Source organism: Andrographis paniculata, unplaced genomic scaffold (assembly GCF_009805555.1).
Source record: "Andrographis paniculata isolate CXL003 unplaced genomic scaffold, ASM980555v1 Contig5END, whole genome shotgun sequence".
NCBI lineage: Eukaryota > Viridiplantae > Streptophyta > Magnoliopsida > Lamiales > Acanthaceae > Andrographis > Andrographis paniculata.
Genome location: NW_026137595.1, coordinates 2,558,190 through 2,574,482, shown reverse-complemented (window position 1 = coordinate 2,574,482; position 16,293 = coordinate 2,558,190). Strand labels below are relative to the sequence as shown.

The following is a 16,293-nucleotide window of genomic DNA, read 5'->3' as shown; positions in this document are numbered from 1 at the left end:
ATGGGTACATCAGATATCTTCAAATATTTCTTGATCTCACTACTCATCCTCTACATCCTCTTCATTTCCTTCCCCACTCACCTCTCCACTTTCGACCTAATGTCATCCTTCAAATCCATTAATAACAAACCTCCAAATTCCAACTCTTCTGCATCTTCATCTTCTCCGACCACTCTGCGCCACGTCGTCTTCGGCCTCGTCGGCTCCGAGGGCTCCTGGCACCACCGGAGACGCTACATCGAGTCCTGGTGGCGCCCAAACGCCACCCGCGGATACATATTCCTCGACCGGCCCCCCACCGGGGACCTCCTCCCCTGGCCCGACGCCTCGCCGCCGTACCGGCTGTCGGAAAATCTGACGGCGTTTCTGCAAGAGACAAAAGCTGCTGTCCCGTTCGCCGTCAGAATCGTGCACGCGATAATGGAGGTGTTCAGAGAGGCCGACGACGGGAACCTCAGGTGGGTGGTGATGGGGGACGACGATTCGATATTCTTTGTGGATAATTTGGTGGATATGGTGGCGGGGTATGATCACCGGAAGTATTACTATTTCGGGGCGCCGTCGGAGTTTATAATGTCCAATTTCTGGTTCTCCTTCGCCCAGGGATTCGGCGGCGCCGGCGTCATTCTGAGCTACCCTCTCGCCAAAGCCCTCGCCGCCGACATGGATAACTGTCTCCGGCGAGGGGCGCAGATCATTTCCGCCGACCACATCACCATGGTCTGTGTCGCTGATCTCGGCGTCAGTTTGTCCCCCCACAGAGGCCTCCATCAGGTAATATCATATCGAAAAATAAAAAATCAAAACTTCCGTACGATAACAATATATAATTTCAGTATCAAACAGTATATATTAATAAAGTACCAATTATTCTGTATTTTTCAACATAACAAAAAATGATATTTTGACTATTTTTTTATTTTTGTACGAATGATTTTTCAACGTACAAAAAAGTTCGTACAATACAAAAAATTATAATTCATTAATACTTTTTTTAAGAAAATTTCTACTAATATTTAGAGCTAGACGAACGAAAATGATAAAAATGATACTTTCAGTTAAGACGGATAAAATATTAATTACATATTATATAGTTTTTCAATAATACTCTTTTCGTCTCAAATTCAAATAGGAGCTTTAGAGTTTTGTAATAGATTAAAAAATAATAATGTTTTATCATTTAACTTAAGAGATTTTAATATTTGTATCATTTGACTTTATATATAAAATAATTTTACGTATAATGTGATATATTTATAGTTTAAAAGTAAAAATGTGTTTGAACGGGGAAGACGACAATATTAAAATGATTCCGATCAATTGTTTAGGTAGATATGCACGGCGACATCTCAGGATTCTTGTCAGCCCATCCGGCAGTCCCAATTCTGTCCCTCCACCACTTCGACCACGTTGACCCGATTTTTCCGGCCACGGACCGGGCGGAGGCGGCGCGGCGGCTAATGAAGGCGGCGGCGGCGGACGAGTCGCGGATGATGCAGCAAACGATCTGCCACCACAAGCAGAACCACTGGTCGTTGTCGATCGCGTGGGGATACTCTGCCCACATCTACGAGAGGATGATGCCTCGATGGATTCTGCAGAAGCCCATCGAGACTTTCCAGGCCTGGGCCGGGCTGCCCCGCCCGCCGCCGCAGTTCTTGTTCAACACTAGGGAGCCCTCCAGAGACGCCTGCGAAGCTCCCCACCTCTTCTTTTTCCGGGAGGTCGAGAAGACGCCCAATCGAACTCTCACTATCTACTCTCGGGCAGCGCCACGCGGCCTGCCCGTGTGCTGGTGGGCGAATAGCGTCTCCGCCGATAATATCTCGGAGATCCGTGTCTTGTCGCCGCCGACGAAGCGGACGGAGGTATTAATAGTAGTTGATATATACTAGTTCTATGCATATTAAATTTTTACTTTCTACCATAATTTTTTTTTTTTTTTAATTTTTCTTTTAAAATAATTGTCAATCAAATTTATCACATTATTAATTTTATAAAATAAAAAAAATAATACTACCCCGGACTCTAAGAATCTTATTTATTTTTTGTATATTAATTTTTTAATATTAATTATTATATAAAAATACAGTACAAATTAACATACAAAACAAAAATACTTTTATTAGTGTCTTATAATACTATTATAATCACATTTATGCAAAAAAAAATTATACAAATATAAAGATATTTTTAATGTTAATTACAATGCAAAAGAAAGATGAGACCTTAGAGCCGGACATAAAGAATATTATGATTTTTTTTAAAAAAAAATAACTAGTAGGAGTATTACTTTTTTATACTTATTTACAACAAATATTATTTTGTTTTACTATTTTTTTTCATTTACTTTTACTTTTAATTAAATTTTAAATAAAATTATTTTATTTTTAAATTATTTTTTTAATAAAATATTATTTTTTTTTTTTAAATTTTGTATCTACAATAATGTTTTTAATATATGTTTCAATACACAATAAAAACTTTAACGCTTCAATCATCAGCAAATTATCAATTAAAACTTATTTTCTTAATGAAAAATTCAAAATACTCTAACTTTGTGTTTGTTTGGGGATTTTAAATTCACTATTCATTCTATTTTTTCCCCTAAAAAACATCAAATCAAATACATATTTTTCATTTTTTATATACTAAAAATCAATTTTACATTCCAAATATCATATCAAAACTTATTTATATCATATTATACAACTATTCGAATTTAAAATTTTTACTATTCAAATCTGAACTCAAAATCCAAACCCCCCAAACAATCACACCCTAAATTGACCTCTTACTTTTACACTGAATATTATATTTTTCTTAATTTTTGTATATAAATTAAGAGCATTTTTGTATATAAATTAAGAGCTCAAAGATTCAGATCTAATATATGTATTGTGGGCAGATGGATAGAGCGGAATGCTGCGACGTCGTTTTGGAGGGCGAGAAGGCAGAGGTGACGTTTAGGGAGTGTTTCAGCAATGACACCCTTGCAGTATAATTAAATAATTAATACTTTCTCCATCCATTAAAATTAGTTTATTGGTTCGACAGGAGAATTAAGAAAAATAAATATTTTATTAAGAAAATGACAGATAATTGAAGATATTTTTGAAAATATAGTTAAAAAATAAAGTAAATGAAAAGAGAATATAATAAAATTAGTGGTATTTGTTGTAAATAAATATTGAGTAAAGGATAATAATTAAATGTTGATTTGTTGATTTTTTCAAAATTAGTAATTGAATAAATTTAGTGGATGGATTAAAATAAAACGCCCAAACGATTTTCACTTGATGTGATTTGCTTTGTCAAATTTAGTTTGTGGATTATTAGGTTCGATATAAAATTTATTCAAAATATACTAAAAAAGTAACAATTGCAAATTCTTACGTCATCAAATACTCCCTCCGTCCCCAATCTACCAATCCATTTTGTTTATGCACGGAATTTTAGGAATATTAATATTATATTGGGATAAAGTAGAAATAAAGATAAAAAGACTAAATTAACCCTATTAGTATTGTATGATATAATATAAAGGTAATGACATTTATATAATATATTGTAAATTAGAAGGGTAGTTGTAATGTTAGGTAGACCGTACAATTACTAAAAAAGGAAACGAATACTTTGTTATGGGACGGACCAAAATAGAAAAATAGATAGATTGTTAAGGGACGGAGGGAGTATAAAATAAAAAATAAAATAAAAGATGACCTTAATTTTGCATTCTACAACATCCAGAATGAGTAAATTTTACATTTTGCATGTAAAATTTTATGTAATTTTGAACAGCACGGAAATTTTTTTTAGAAAAAATAAATAAATATTTTATAAAAAATTATAAAAGTATAAAAATAATTAGAAGTATTTATGAAAGTTTCAAGAGAATGAAAAAAAAAATGTAAATAAGATCTAAATGATAGTAATATTATATTAAATAAATATTGAATAGATAGTAACAGTTAAATATTAATTTTAAATTTTTATCAAAATTAATAATTAAATAAAATTTGAGGAAAATAAATTTATTGAACTAAGAGAGGATTTGATTAGTGTTTATGCAATAGTACAACAATATTAGGCTAATTTTGATCTTTTTGGCGCAAGTCAAAAACAAGCTCATTGAAGCACCTCATAGGCTCCAACTAGATACAAATTTTTTGAAATTTTTTTAAATACAAAAATTAGATAAATTATTTTTAGTCTCACACCTAACTCTCCTTATTAATCAATCACTTTAAATGAATCAGGCCTTGAAAATAATTTTATAAGTAAAAATTTTCTCTAAAATAATCTTTCAGTACTGGATTTCCCACATCAACTATACATGTAATTTTTTTTCATTCAAAATCAAAATCTTGATTTTGGCCAAAAACTCCATCGATATTATCTTAGAAAATTCTGAAATGTACAATCATCAAAGCTCTATGTACAAGTTGTAAGATGTTTTCAAATGATCCACCACTTTCCAGAGAATTTTAGAATTATATATCTCTGAGTTTAGAACCGTCATTCATATTTTTCACTATAAATAAAAATAGTAAAAGAATTCCGAGTTACATTAAGTAATAGCATCTCTAAAGGTTCAATCATATTAACTATTTGTCAATGTCTCAAAACCGTGACAAATGCTACATACAAATTTTGGCATCAGCCCCAAAACTTAGCAATACAAACAAGAATTATCAACAAGAAAGTATGCCGGGTTGCGATATCGCCACACCAATCTAACAAAATAATAATAATGATAATAAATACATATTCATAACATATAAAGACAATTTTTAAGAAAATGATCCTACACAAAAAAACAAGCTCAGTATATTGGCCGTGGATCATATGCTGAAAAATAAAATTTGCATAAGTGCCGAATGCTTTCAAAAATAAATTTAATTGTATTATTAATATAATTTAAACACAATAATTTCTTAGTTATTCAGTATATGATCTTAACTGCAGTATTATCCGTGACTTTTAATTGACACTATATTTATATATATACATATATTATTTCAATTAGTTTTCAAAGTTTTTTAAATTCAAACTCACTTGTAATCTTTTATTTCTATTTGTCTCGTAAATAAGCAAGTAGATTATATACAATTGAAATCTCATATGTTTTTATAAACCAATTTATATTATGTATATATATATACATACATATGTGTTTTTTATATTTTTGTTATGTAAAATTTTATTTTCTATATAAAATAATATTTATATTTAGTATATTTTATTGAAATATACATTCTAAGACATTCAAAATATAATTTTAATTTATTTTCAATAAAAATATATATATATATATAATTTATCTCCGCTCAAATTTTAATAGACCAACCAATTTTCCATTTTACTATTCTTCTTTTGCCGTTGAAGTTTAGACACCATATAGGTTTTAAATTCACTATGGTATAAAATAAATACATCTACATGTCCTATGTCAAAAGCACTAGCAACAAAATATCCCATTGTATTAAACGATGTGTCCTATGTCAAATTAAAACTCTTTTTATACAAATATTTTTTAAAATTTTGATATTATTCATTTATAATTATTTTTTAAAAAAATAATTCATATCAAATACTCCCTCGGTCCCGTATCTATCTATCCATTTACTTTTTGCACAGAGTTTTAGAAATAGTATTTTATTGGGATATAGTAGAAATAAAGGTAAAAATAATAAACTAACCTTATTAGAAACATTTGTGTAATGTATTTTAAATTTGAATTGTAGTGTTAAATAGATAGTACAGTTATTAAAAAATAAATAAATATTTTATTGGGAAGCGAAAGCTACAAAGAAACTATATTTTTTATTTTTACAGAATATCATTTTAAATATTATTTTAATTTTTTTTAAAAACTTAAAAAATATCTATATGAAACAAATTCTTTTATATAAAAAATAATAAAATAATTTACAAGTTTAACATAGCCGATGTGGGACAAGGGGCGTGTGCCTTTCTATATATAGTTTATATTCTATGTATCATCTATGTATGCCACAAGTTCCTAAACATATATATATATATATATTATTTACATGAAATATTTTAAGGTATGAAATAAAAACCATGTAAGGGCACATTTTTAGTGGAAAGGATAGGATTCGAAAGTGTATAGATTTTCTTTCTAAAAAAATTTCATGATCATCAAATGCATACATCAGATATATTCAAACATCTCCTGATTTCAATCCTTCTCTTGTACGTGATCTTCAATTCAATCCCTAATGAATATTCCCCATTCAATAATTTCAACATCATTTCGCCCATCAAATTCAGACCGTCCGATTCGCCGTCGCCGCCATCGTCGTCGTCGTCGTCTCCGACGACTTTGGCCCACCTGGCATTCGGCCTGGTCGGGTCGGCGGCGGCGTGGGGCCACCGGAGACCGTACATCGAGTCGTGGTGGCGGCCGAACGCGACCCGGGGATTCCTGTATCTCGACAAACCCCCGACGGGGCCGTGGTCGGAGGCGTCGCCGCCGTACAGGGTGTCGGAGAATCTGACGGCGTTTCTGGCGGAGACGAAGGCGGCGGCGCCGGTGGCGATCAGGATTGTTCACGCGATAATGGAGGCGGTGAGGGACGCGGACGACGGGAACCTAAGGTGGGTGGTGATGGGGGACGACGATTCGATATTTTTTGTGGATAATATTTTGGATATGGTGGCGGGTTATGATCATCGGAAGTATTACTATTTTGGGACGCCGTCGGAGTTTGTGATGTCGAATTTCTGGTTCTCGTTCGTCCAGGGATTCGGCGGGGCTGGATTCGTCCTCAGCTACCCTCTGGCGAAGGCCATGGCCGACGACATGGAGAAATGTCTCCGGCGAAGTGCGCACATCAACGCCGCCGACCTCATCACCATGGTCTGCGCAGCTGATGTCGGAGTCAGCCTGTCTCCCCACAAGGGTTTCCATCAGGTCCTCTCCCTCTCTCTCTCTCTCTATATATATATATGTATGTATATGTTGGTGTCGAATTAAAATTGAAGTACAAAAGAATTGGATGAGTTCTTGGTATTTAATTTTATTTATTCATTTTACTATTTTAGTATGTTCGAAAATAAAATAATCACTGTTTTAATTACTCTAATATCTACATTCTATCAAAATTATTTTTAAACTTACTCTATATTATAAACATATCACTATAATAAATTTTTATCTTGAGGATATTTTAGTTTTTTTTTTATCTTTTATTTTTTTAAAAAAATCAAATATAATATTAATATTTTTTAAAACTTCGTAAAAAAAACAAACGAATAAATAGATATAAGACAGAGATCAGAGGAAGTATATAATAATACCAAAAATTATAAGAGTATTTATATAAATTTGAATTTGTTTCTTTTGTCTTCAAACCTCAAATTTTTACTAGAACTCTATATTTTTCGAAAAAATACTTCATTCGTCTCAATTCAAAGTATCTCTTTTAGCATTTTTGTTTGTCTCATTTCAAACTATAATTTTTCATTTTTAACAAAAGTAATCATACACTAATACCATATACCATTACACGTATACTTATTTTTTACAAAAAAATTAAACAGCAAAAATGTCAAAATCTCTTACACACTTCCACTAATCAATAAAATATTACTCCCTCCGTCCCAAACACCTTGCAACATTTTCTTTTTGGTATGTCCCAAATATCCTGCAACATTTCCAAAACAGGATATAATTAATCATACTTAATCTCTACCCCACACTTTATCCTATTACATCGTCCAAATAAAAAAATAAAATATACATTTCTCTCTCTATCACATCACTTAATTTCTAAATTATTCTAATTAATATTATCCACTTAAAAACTCGTGCCAAAAATAAATATTGCACCTTAAAATGGAGCAAATTATTTTTTAATCTAATACAAAAAATCCTCTCATAAATTATTTCTGCGCAGATTGACATGCACGGGGACATCTCTGGACTTCTGTCGGCCCACCCGCCGGTCCCGATTCTGTCCCTCCACCACTTCGACCACGTGGACCCCATCTTCCCCGGCACCAACCGGTCGGAGTCAGCGCGCCGCCTTATGAAGGCGGCGGCGGCGGCGGACCAGTCGCGGATGATGCAGCAGACCATCTGCCACCACAAGCAGAACCAGTGGTCGTTCTCCGTCGCCTGGGGCTACTCCGCCCACATCTACGAGAAGATCATGCCACGCTGGCACCTCCAGAAGCCCCTCGAGACCTTCAAAATCTGGGTCGGCCAGCCGCGTCCGCCGCCGCAGTTCATGTTCAACACCAGACCCGACCCCTCCAAGGACCCCTGCGAAGCCCCCCACCTCTTCTTCTTCACCCACGCCCAAAAAACCCCCGCCGGAATCCTCACCACTTACTCCCGCCACGCGCCACGTGGCCTTCCGCCGTGCTCCAGCCCCCACAGCGTTCCCGCCAATAATATCTCCGAGATTCATGTCTTGTCGCCGCCGACCAAGCGGACACAGGTAATTAATAATTTTAGGTAAAATTTTCCGTAACTCTCGTGTATTTCAAAATTCAGCGCAAAATCTCCCTATATTTTAAAAATTGCATGACATCCTTTTTATCTATATATTTTGAATAACAGGGTTTCATGCAATATTTTAAAGTAAAGTGGGTATTTACGCTGAATTTTAAAACTATATTGGAATTTTATGCAACATTTTTTAAAATATAAGGTGGCGTCATGCAATTTTAAAAATAAATAGGGATTTTCGTTGAATTTCGAAATTAGAAAAAAATTATGAGCAATTTTGCCATAAATTTATAATTAAAAAATTTATTTATATCATATTAATTGGCATTTGTTCGTTGACAAATTTTGATCAACTCTAATTCTACTAATACTCTTTCAAAAGAAATTGATGACACAAATATGTCTAAAATTTATTCTAACTTTTAAAAACATCTAACATAGCTGTATTTAAATCAGTACGGCCTAAGTTCTTTGTCAACTTTCATATCATCAATTTCTATTGGAAAAGTAATTATAGGATCAAACTTGAATAATTTTATGTACAATAAAAAAATAATTATTATTTCATTAATTTATATATAAATAAGTAAAATTGAAATTGTACTCATAGATATATCGAATATATTATTGATTGATTGTGGCAGATGGATAGAGCCGAATGCTGCGACGTCGTTTTGAAGGATGACAAGGCTGAGGTTACGTTTAGAGAGTGTTTTAGCAAGGAGACTATTGTAGTATAATTAATTAATTAATTAGTTAATTAAGGTGTAATTTTATAGTGCCCTTTCAATAGAATTTTGTCAACTACCAATGTGTTTGGACGTGTTTTCGTTATCATTACATCAAATTTTACATTAAAAAAAAAAAAAAAATCAATTCGAACTTTTTATCGTAATTATCATCACTAACACTACCAAGGAGAGCTGGTAAAAACTGACCCGATACTACGATTCGATACGAAATAATTGGATTAATTGGATTTGGGTCAAAGATTTCAACTCGATTATGTATACGGGTTGACACGAACTCAATATGATATTAAACGGGTCGGGTTATGGTTGAGGCTCTCAACTCAAACCCGACACGACAACTCGATTATAATATATTAATATTGATTAATATATTTATTATATATATAAAATAATCATAATTTAATAATTTTTTCATAAATTAATTTAAACTAAGTTCAATTTTAAATAATTCAATCTAATTTAGGCTCAAACCAATAAAAACTAACAGAACACGACAACAAAATAAAAAATTATTTAATTTGATTCAATAAATTAGACTTAATTATGCATACGGGTCAACACGAGTCAACCCGAACCCGATACGATAATAAATGGGTTAACACGAACCCGACATGATAATAAACGGATCGGGTTAGAGTTGAGTAATTTAAACCATTTAAAGTATTCAACCCGACACGAACCCGACGCTAATCGACCAATTGTCGGCGCGACTAACAAGTCCAAACAAACCTGTATAATCTCCTTAGAAATAATTGAATTACAAATGTGGACTGGGCCCATTTAAGCAGACATACTTGGTTGGCCCATAAGCCCATCTCAATTGCAATAGGCAAACATCAAGATTCACTCAATTTGTTAGTTTTTTATTTCAATCAAAATTACGTAGGTTTGATTCATTGATTGGCTAAGGCCATTTCCTACTCATCCATTTCATTTATCTAGTCAAATATACAGTTGCTACGGTAATTTTATTTCAATCATAACTCCATTTTTCACTATTATTTTTCAAATATTCAAATTTTCCTATTATTTTAAACAACTTTTTATTTTTTATAATTTAAAATAAAATTTTAAAAAATAAAAATTAAATTTAAAAATCAAATTTATAATTTTAAAAATTAAAAAAATTAAAAATAAATAAATGAATCAAACAAAACAAAACATTGGCGTTGCACTGTAGCAACGTCAATTTTTGGCAAAAAAGCCAACCCAGCGCCATTAAGGGATGTACTATTAATGGCGCTGGGTTGGAGATGCACTAAGGGTGTGTTTGTTTGAGGAACTTGTGAAGATTTGTACTATTTATTCCATTTTTTTCCATCAAAAACATCAAATCAAACACCTATTTTTTATTTTTTATATTATACTAAAAATCAATTTTACATTCAAAACATCACATCAATACCTATTTATATTACATCATACAACTATTCAAATTCAAAATTTTTATTATTCTAATTCCAACTCAAAATACAAACCCCAAAACAAACACATCATAAGAGAACTAAAGAAATAATAATATTTTAATATTAAAATAAAGTAAATAAAAATAAAATAATTAAAAAAAATTATTAAAGAATTTATTAAAAAGAAAAAACTATGACAAATTAGTTAGTATTTTTGTTTAAAATAAAAGTAATAAAATTGTGAGTTAATAAAAGTATTTATTATAGATAAATTGTATATAAGTTTAACTGATGATAAAAAAAAAATAATGACATAATTTAAACTGACAGAGGGAGTACACTATATTAATACCCCTTCATCTCAATTATAAGTACAATTTTTTATTATTTTTGTCTATCTCAGTCAATTAAAAGTATTTTTGTGTAAAAGTAATCATTTTGGTACCAATATACCAATTAATTTTTATATAAATAATAAACATATAATTATTTATACAATTAATTTATAGATATAGTATAACTAGCAAAAATATCAAAATTATCTTATACAATTTTACTAATCAATATTATAATATTATTATTATTTTTAATATATTATAAAATTCTAAAATTCCTTTAAATTAAAATAGAGGGATTACACTTGTGAATTTTAAATAATATACTACTATTTAAAACAAAAATCAAATAGAAAATTTAAACTAAAAGATAACCAAACAAATCAGTCCTCTGGTAGTCACATTTATTTTTTGTCGTAATTTTATTCAATATTAAAAATATATATATATATATATATTTTTTTTTGTACAAATATCATTCTATTAATATTATAAGATATTAATGATGAAAATATTTTTGTAATTTTTTCTTAATTTGTACTACGTTTTGATATAATAATTAATATTTAAATATCAACACGCAAAAAATAGATGGACCCTTAGAGCCTATTATTTATTAATGTATAACTTTTTTTTATTTTTTAACATTCGATTTTTTTGTTAATCCAAAAAAAAAATTGAAAATCATAATCGATTTTTTTTTTTTATTTTTTCGATTTGAACCGACCAATACTCACCCATAGTTAGTTTGTATGTGTGTTTGTTTGGGGGATTGGATTGGATTTACACTATTCATCCAATTTTTTCCCCCAAAAATATCAAATCAAACACTTATTTTTTATTTTTTATATTATACCAAAAATCAATTTTACATTCAAAATATCACATCAACACTTATTTATATCACATCATACAACTATTCAAATTCAAAATTTTTACTATTCAAATCCCAACTCAAAATCCAAACCCCTAAACAAACACACCCTTATAATTTGTTTGATTGTCAAAAGATAGCAAAATAACATAAAATCTCCTAGTGATTTTTCGAATTTATTGAAACCCCTCATAGTTCGAAATTTTCATAAAACATATTTGTAATTTCTAAAATATTTGGAGAAAACATTCCCTCCATTAAAATTTAAAGGCGATTGTATATTACACCCATGAATTGAGAATTGGTATATAGTCTGTAGGTGGAATTTAGAGGAGAGGGCAACTTTAAAAATTCACAAGTAGGTTTTACGAAATTTTTGAATTACGAGAGATTTTTAACAAATTTAGAAAATTACGATGATTTTTTTTTTGCTATTTTACCTTAAATATAAGATATACGCATATTTACTGAATTACTTACCAATTAAAGATAATTTTATTTTTGACAAAAATATTGAAATTATTATACGAACACGCACAACATTGTTTTTATTTTAGACATATATTATTTTTTTTTATTTCAAATATATTTTAAATCTTAAAATCTCTTCGGTCACTCTCCCATTTTCAAACCTACCCTCCCAAAACCATCAATGATTTTATTTTCAGTCAAAATTATTTTTATTATTTAATAATTGTGTTACCGCTACAAAATTTGAATATTTTATTTAAAATTTGAAATGTTATCATTATCTAAAAAAATTAGTTGACTATATTTAAACTTTGAGATGTAATATGTACCCAAATAATTAAAATCTAATGTAATTAAAATAATTAATTTATATTTTAAAGATACAAATATACAAAAATAATATTTTTTTTGTTTTATCATTAATAATTTATATTTTTTTAATAAAAATAACTTAAAATAAACAATAAAATTCACAATATTTTTTTTTTTAAAAAAAAAGTAACTCTTTTTTATTTAATTCAAATTATTTTTTCATTAAATTACGTATTCCCATCATAATAATTATTACCTATCAAATTAGTGTACATCACTGCCCTTCAAATCTAAACAAAGTCTGTTAGGCGAAATAAACTCACTTTTTAAAACTAGCAAAAAAAAAAAATTCAAACTTACAACAAATCTTCTTAAACTAATCCCAAAAAGACTGTAGCCTAAAAATTTATGTCTAAGCCGAACCTCAACTCTTAAAAACGTTTTCTTGTGATCAAAATGTGTGTTTACTTATAAGATTTTGGTTTTGGATTTTGATTTTGAATAGTAAAATTTTGAATTGAAATAGTTATTGATGTGATATAAATATTGATGTGATATTTTGAATATAAAAATTAATTTTAATGTAATATAATAAATACTCCCTCTATCCAGCTAGAAAATATACACATTTCTATTTTGGGACGTCCAATTACAAAGTAAATATTTCATTAAATACCTCAATTTTTTACACAAATACCCTTACTTTACTTCACATCGTTACTTTTATACCAAAAGATAAGGGCAAAAATATCATTACATTACTTTTAACTACATACTATAATTAAAATACTATTATTTCTTAAACACCGCGCCAAAAGTAAATGTATATTTTATCCATGGACGGAGGGAGTTAAAAATAGGCAATTGAATTGATGTACTGGGAAAAAAAATTTAGAATAGTAAAATCAAAAATTAAATGCCACCAGTAAATTTCTTTTTAATTTGATACATTCTATGTTCCCTTCACAGATATACTTGTCTTTGCGCCCTCCTCTTAACCCAAGTTTAGTCATACTAAGTTGGGTGCAAATTGGAAGACAATTGAATAATAACAAATTTTTTTTTGGAAAATTCAAGATTATTTAAAATAGCCTTGAATAATTCGAATCAAATTGAATGATAATAAATTCTATTCTTTAATTTTTTTTTTATTGACACTCGTTTTTAATAAATAAATAGATATACATTTCTTTAATAATTTTAAATTTTTAAATAAAACGATCATTTATCTTCATTGTTGAATGTGCAAGTTATGTTCGATAATATTAGAGATATTAAGAACTTAATAATATTAATTTCATAATATTATTTTTCGATAAAAAAATTTAAATATTATATATATATATTAAAAGTAATATCGCACAAAAAAAATTGGGTTAGAGAAATAAATCCTTTATTAAATAAAATTAAATAAAATAAGAATAAAAATATCCCCATGTTGACAACATATATTGTTCCACCACTAGGAAGTGTAATGTTAATGGGTTGACTTCATAAAAGCTAGTCAACTTCAAGAATTATTTATTACTATATGAAGTGTACAACTCTATCCCATTTATGGGTGACTTTGTTTGGTTTATTAGATTTTAAATATATTATTTATTTCAATTTTTTTTTAAAAAAAAATTAAATCAAATATCTATTTTTTTATTATATATATTATATTAAAAATTAATTTTATTTTTAAAATATTACTTCATCATCTATTTATATGACATTATATAATTATTTAAATTCAAAATTTTTACTATTCAAATTTCAATTGACATTATATAATTATTTAAATTCAAAATTTTTACTATTCAAATTTCAATTCAAAATCCAAACCCAGGCAATCACACCCTAAAGTAATGGCAACTAAAAATAATATCCTCTCTCAAATAAAAAATAAACACAAAAAGTAATACTAATAAATATGACAAATATATTACTTCATCCGTCCTATGTAATATGGGTATATTACTGTACACACGGGAATTTAAGTAAAGTATAATTAGTAAGTAATTAAAAAGTGTATTAATAAAAATAATTATTATTTAGTAAAAATAATTATAGATTAATATTAAGATAAGTAAATAGTTTAATTAAAATTAAAAAAATTATAAAATTTAAAATTTAAAATGCGATTAAAATGTATAATTATATTTTCGAAAATAGAAATGACAAGTTATGTGGGACGAACGAAAATAGAAAATAGGAACAAATTATGTGGGACAGAGGGAGTATATAGTACTTTATTCATTCTAGTATATGTTTTCAAATCGTATATTCTTTTCATTCATACTAGTGGCAATTATGTAATAATAATGAAAAAATAGAGATAATTTGATAGTGATATAGTTATTTATGAAAATGAGATTATTGTTTTGAAACAGACAAAAATGATAAACAAGACTATTATATTGAGACGGGGGAATAGTAAAAATAAATTTTCTTATACATTGTAAATTTTTTTGAAATAAATTGTAATATTTTTTATCCCAAATATTCATTAGTTTATATTTCTCTCTATATGTGGGAGAATTAAAAATAAAGAATGAAAAATTAACTTACTTTTCAAAATTCAATTTTCATAAGCAAATAAACCAAAAAAAAAAAAAAATTATTTTCATTTTTCTACTACCATAATAATAATAATAATAAAAAGAAGGAGGAGGAGGAGGTTGTGTTTTAGATAATTTTGAGAATTATAAAAATACATAAATATTTAATATTATGTAAATACATGCTAGATATGATACTACTATATATAATAGTAATTTTTAATTTATATTTTTTCAAAAAATATATTTAAAATATATTAGATATTGTTTTTTTAAAAAAAATTAAGTAAACTTTTGATAAATAATACTCTATTTGTCCTTTAAAATTATGTCACTAATTTTTTGTAATGACTAAACTTATGCCTAATTTATTTATAATAAATAATTTTATTCTTTCAAATTTTAATATCTATATATTAACAAATACTAAATAATTTATCACTACTTTTTTTACTTATTTATTTTTATTAATTTTTTATAATATTTTAAATTTACTTTTTACTATCTCATTTTAATATTAAATTTTTACTTTTTTTTTCGTATCCAAACAAATTTATAGAATTTTTATGGAAGAAAAAAATATACAATCTAAAAACATATACTAGTATAAATAAAGTACAATATAATATATTTGTCATATGTATTTTGTGGGGCCGGAGAGAGTATTTAGTTAATTAAGTTGATTTATATTTATTAAATATATTTTGATTTATCAAGCTTTATCGAAAATAAAAATGTATCAACTATTGAAATCGGAAATCAACGTGAGGGTAAATATTTGTGGGACACACAAAAATGAAAAATATGTCAATTAAAATTGGACGGAAAGAGTATATTATTGTATTCCCTCCGTTTCGGATACGATGTCCTATTTACTATAACACGAGAATTTAAAAGAATATAATTAGTAAATAGTTAAGAATATATTAGTTATAATAATTATAGTATATTAAAAATAATTTTAGATTAAAATTAAGATAACTAATTAATTTAATTAAAATTAAATACCTTATAAATTAAAAAAATTAAAATGAGATTAAAGTGTATAATTATTTTTCCTAAAATGAAAGTGACAGAACAAATGAGACAAATGAAAATAGAAAGATGGATACTGTAAG

The 16,293-nt window shown here is 28.3% G+C and overlaps 2 protein-coding genes across 2 annotated transcripts; both read left to right on the top strand.

The window, feature by feature from the left end:
- On the top strand, window positions 1-3,004 carry LOC127259117 (uncharacterized). The gene is made up of 3 exons (XM_051286264.1): window positions 1-774; window positions 1,329-1,868; window positions 2,909-3,004. The coding sequence occupies exons 1-3, from the start codon at window positions 1-3 to the stop codon at window positions 3,002-3,004; spliced, it is 1,410 nt and encodes a 469-aa protein (XP_051142221.1).
- Window positions 3,005-6,030: 3,026 nt separating this feature from the next.
- LOC127258996 (uncharacterized) lies at window positions 6,031-9,287 on the top strand. Its single transcript, XM_051286107.1, has 3 exons — window positions 6,031-6,940; window positions 7,926-8,471; window positions 9,127-9,287. The coding sequence occupies exons 1-3, from the start codon at window positions 6,170-6,172 to the stop codon at window positions 9,220-9,222; spliced, it is 1,413 nt and encodes a 470-aa protein (XP_051142064.1). The 5' UTR covers window positions 6,031-6,169; the 3' UTR covers window positions 9,223-9,287.
- The last annotated feature ends 7,006 nt before the right edge of the window (window positions 9,288-16,293 follow it).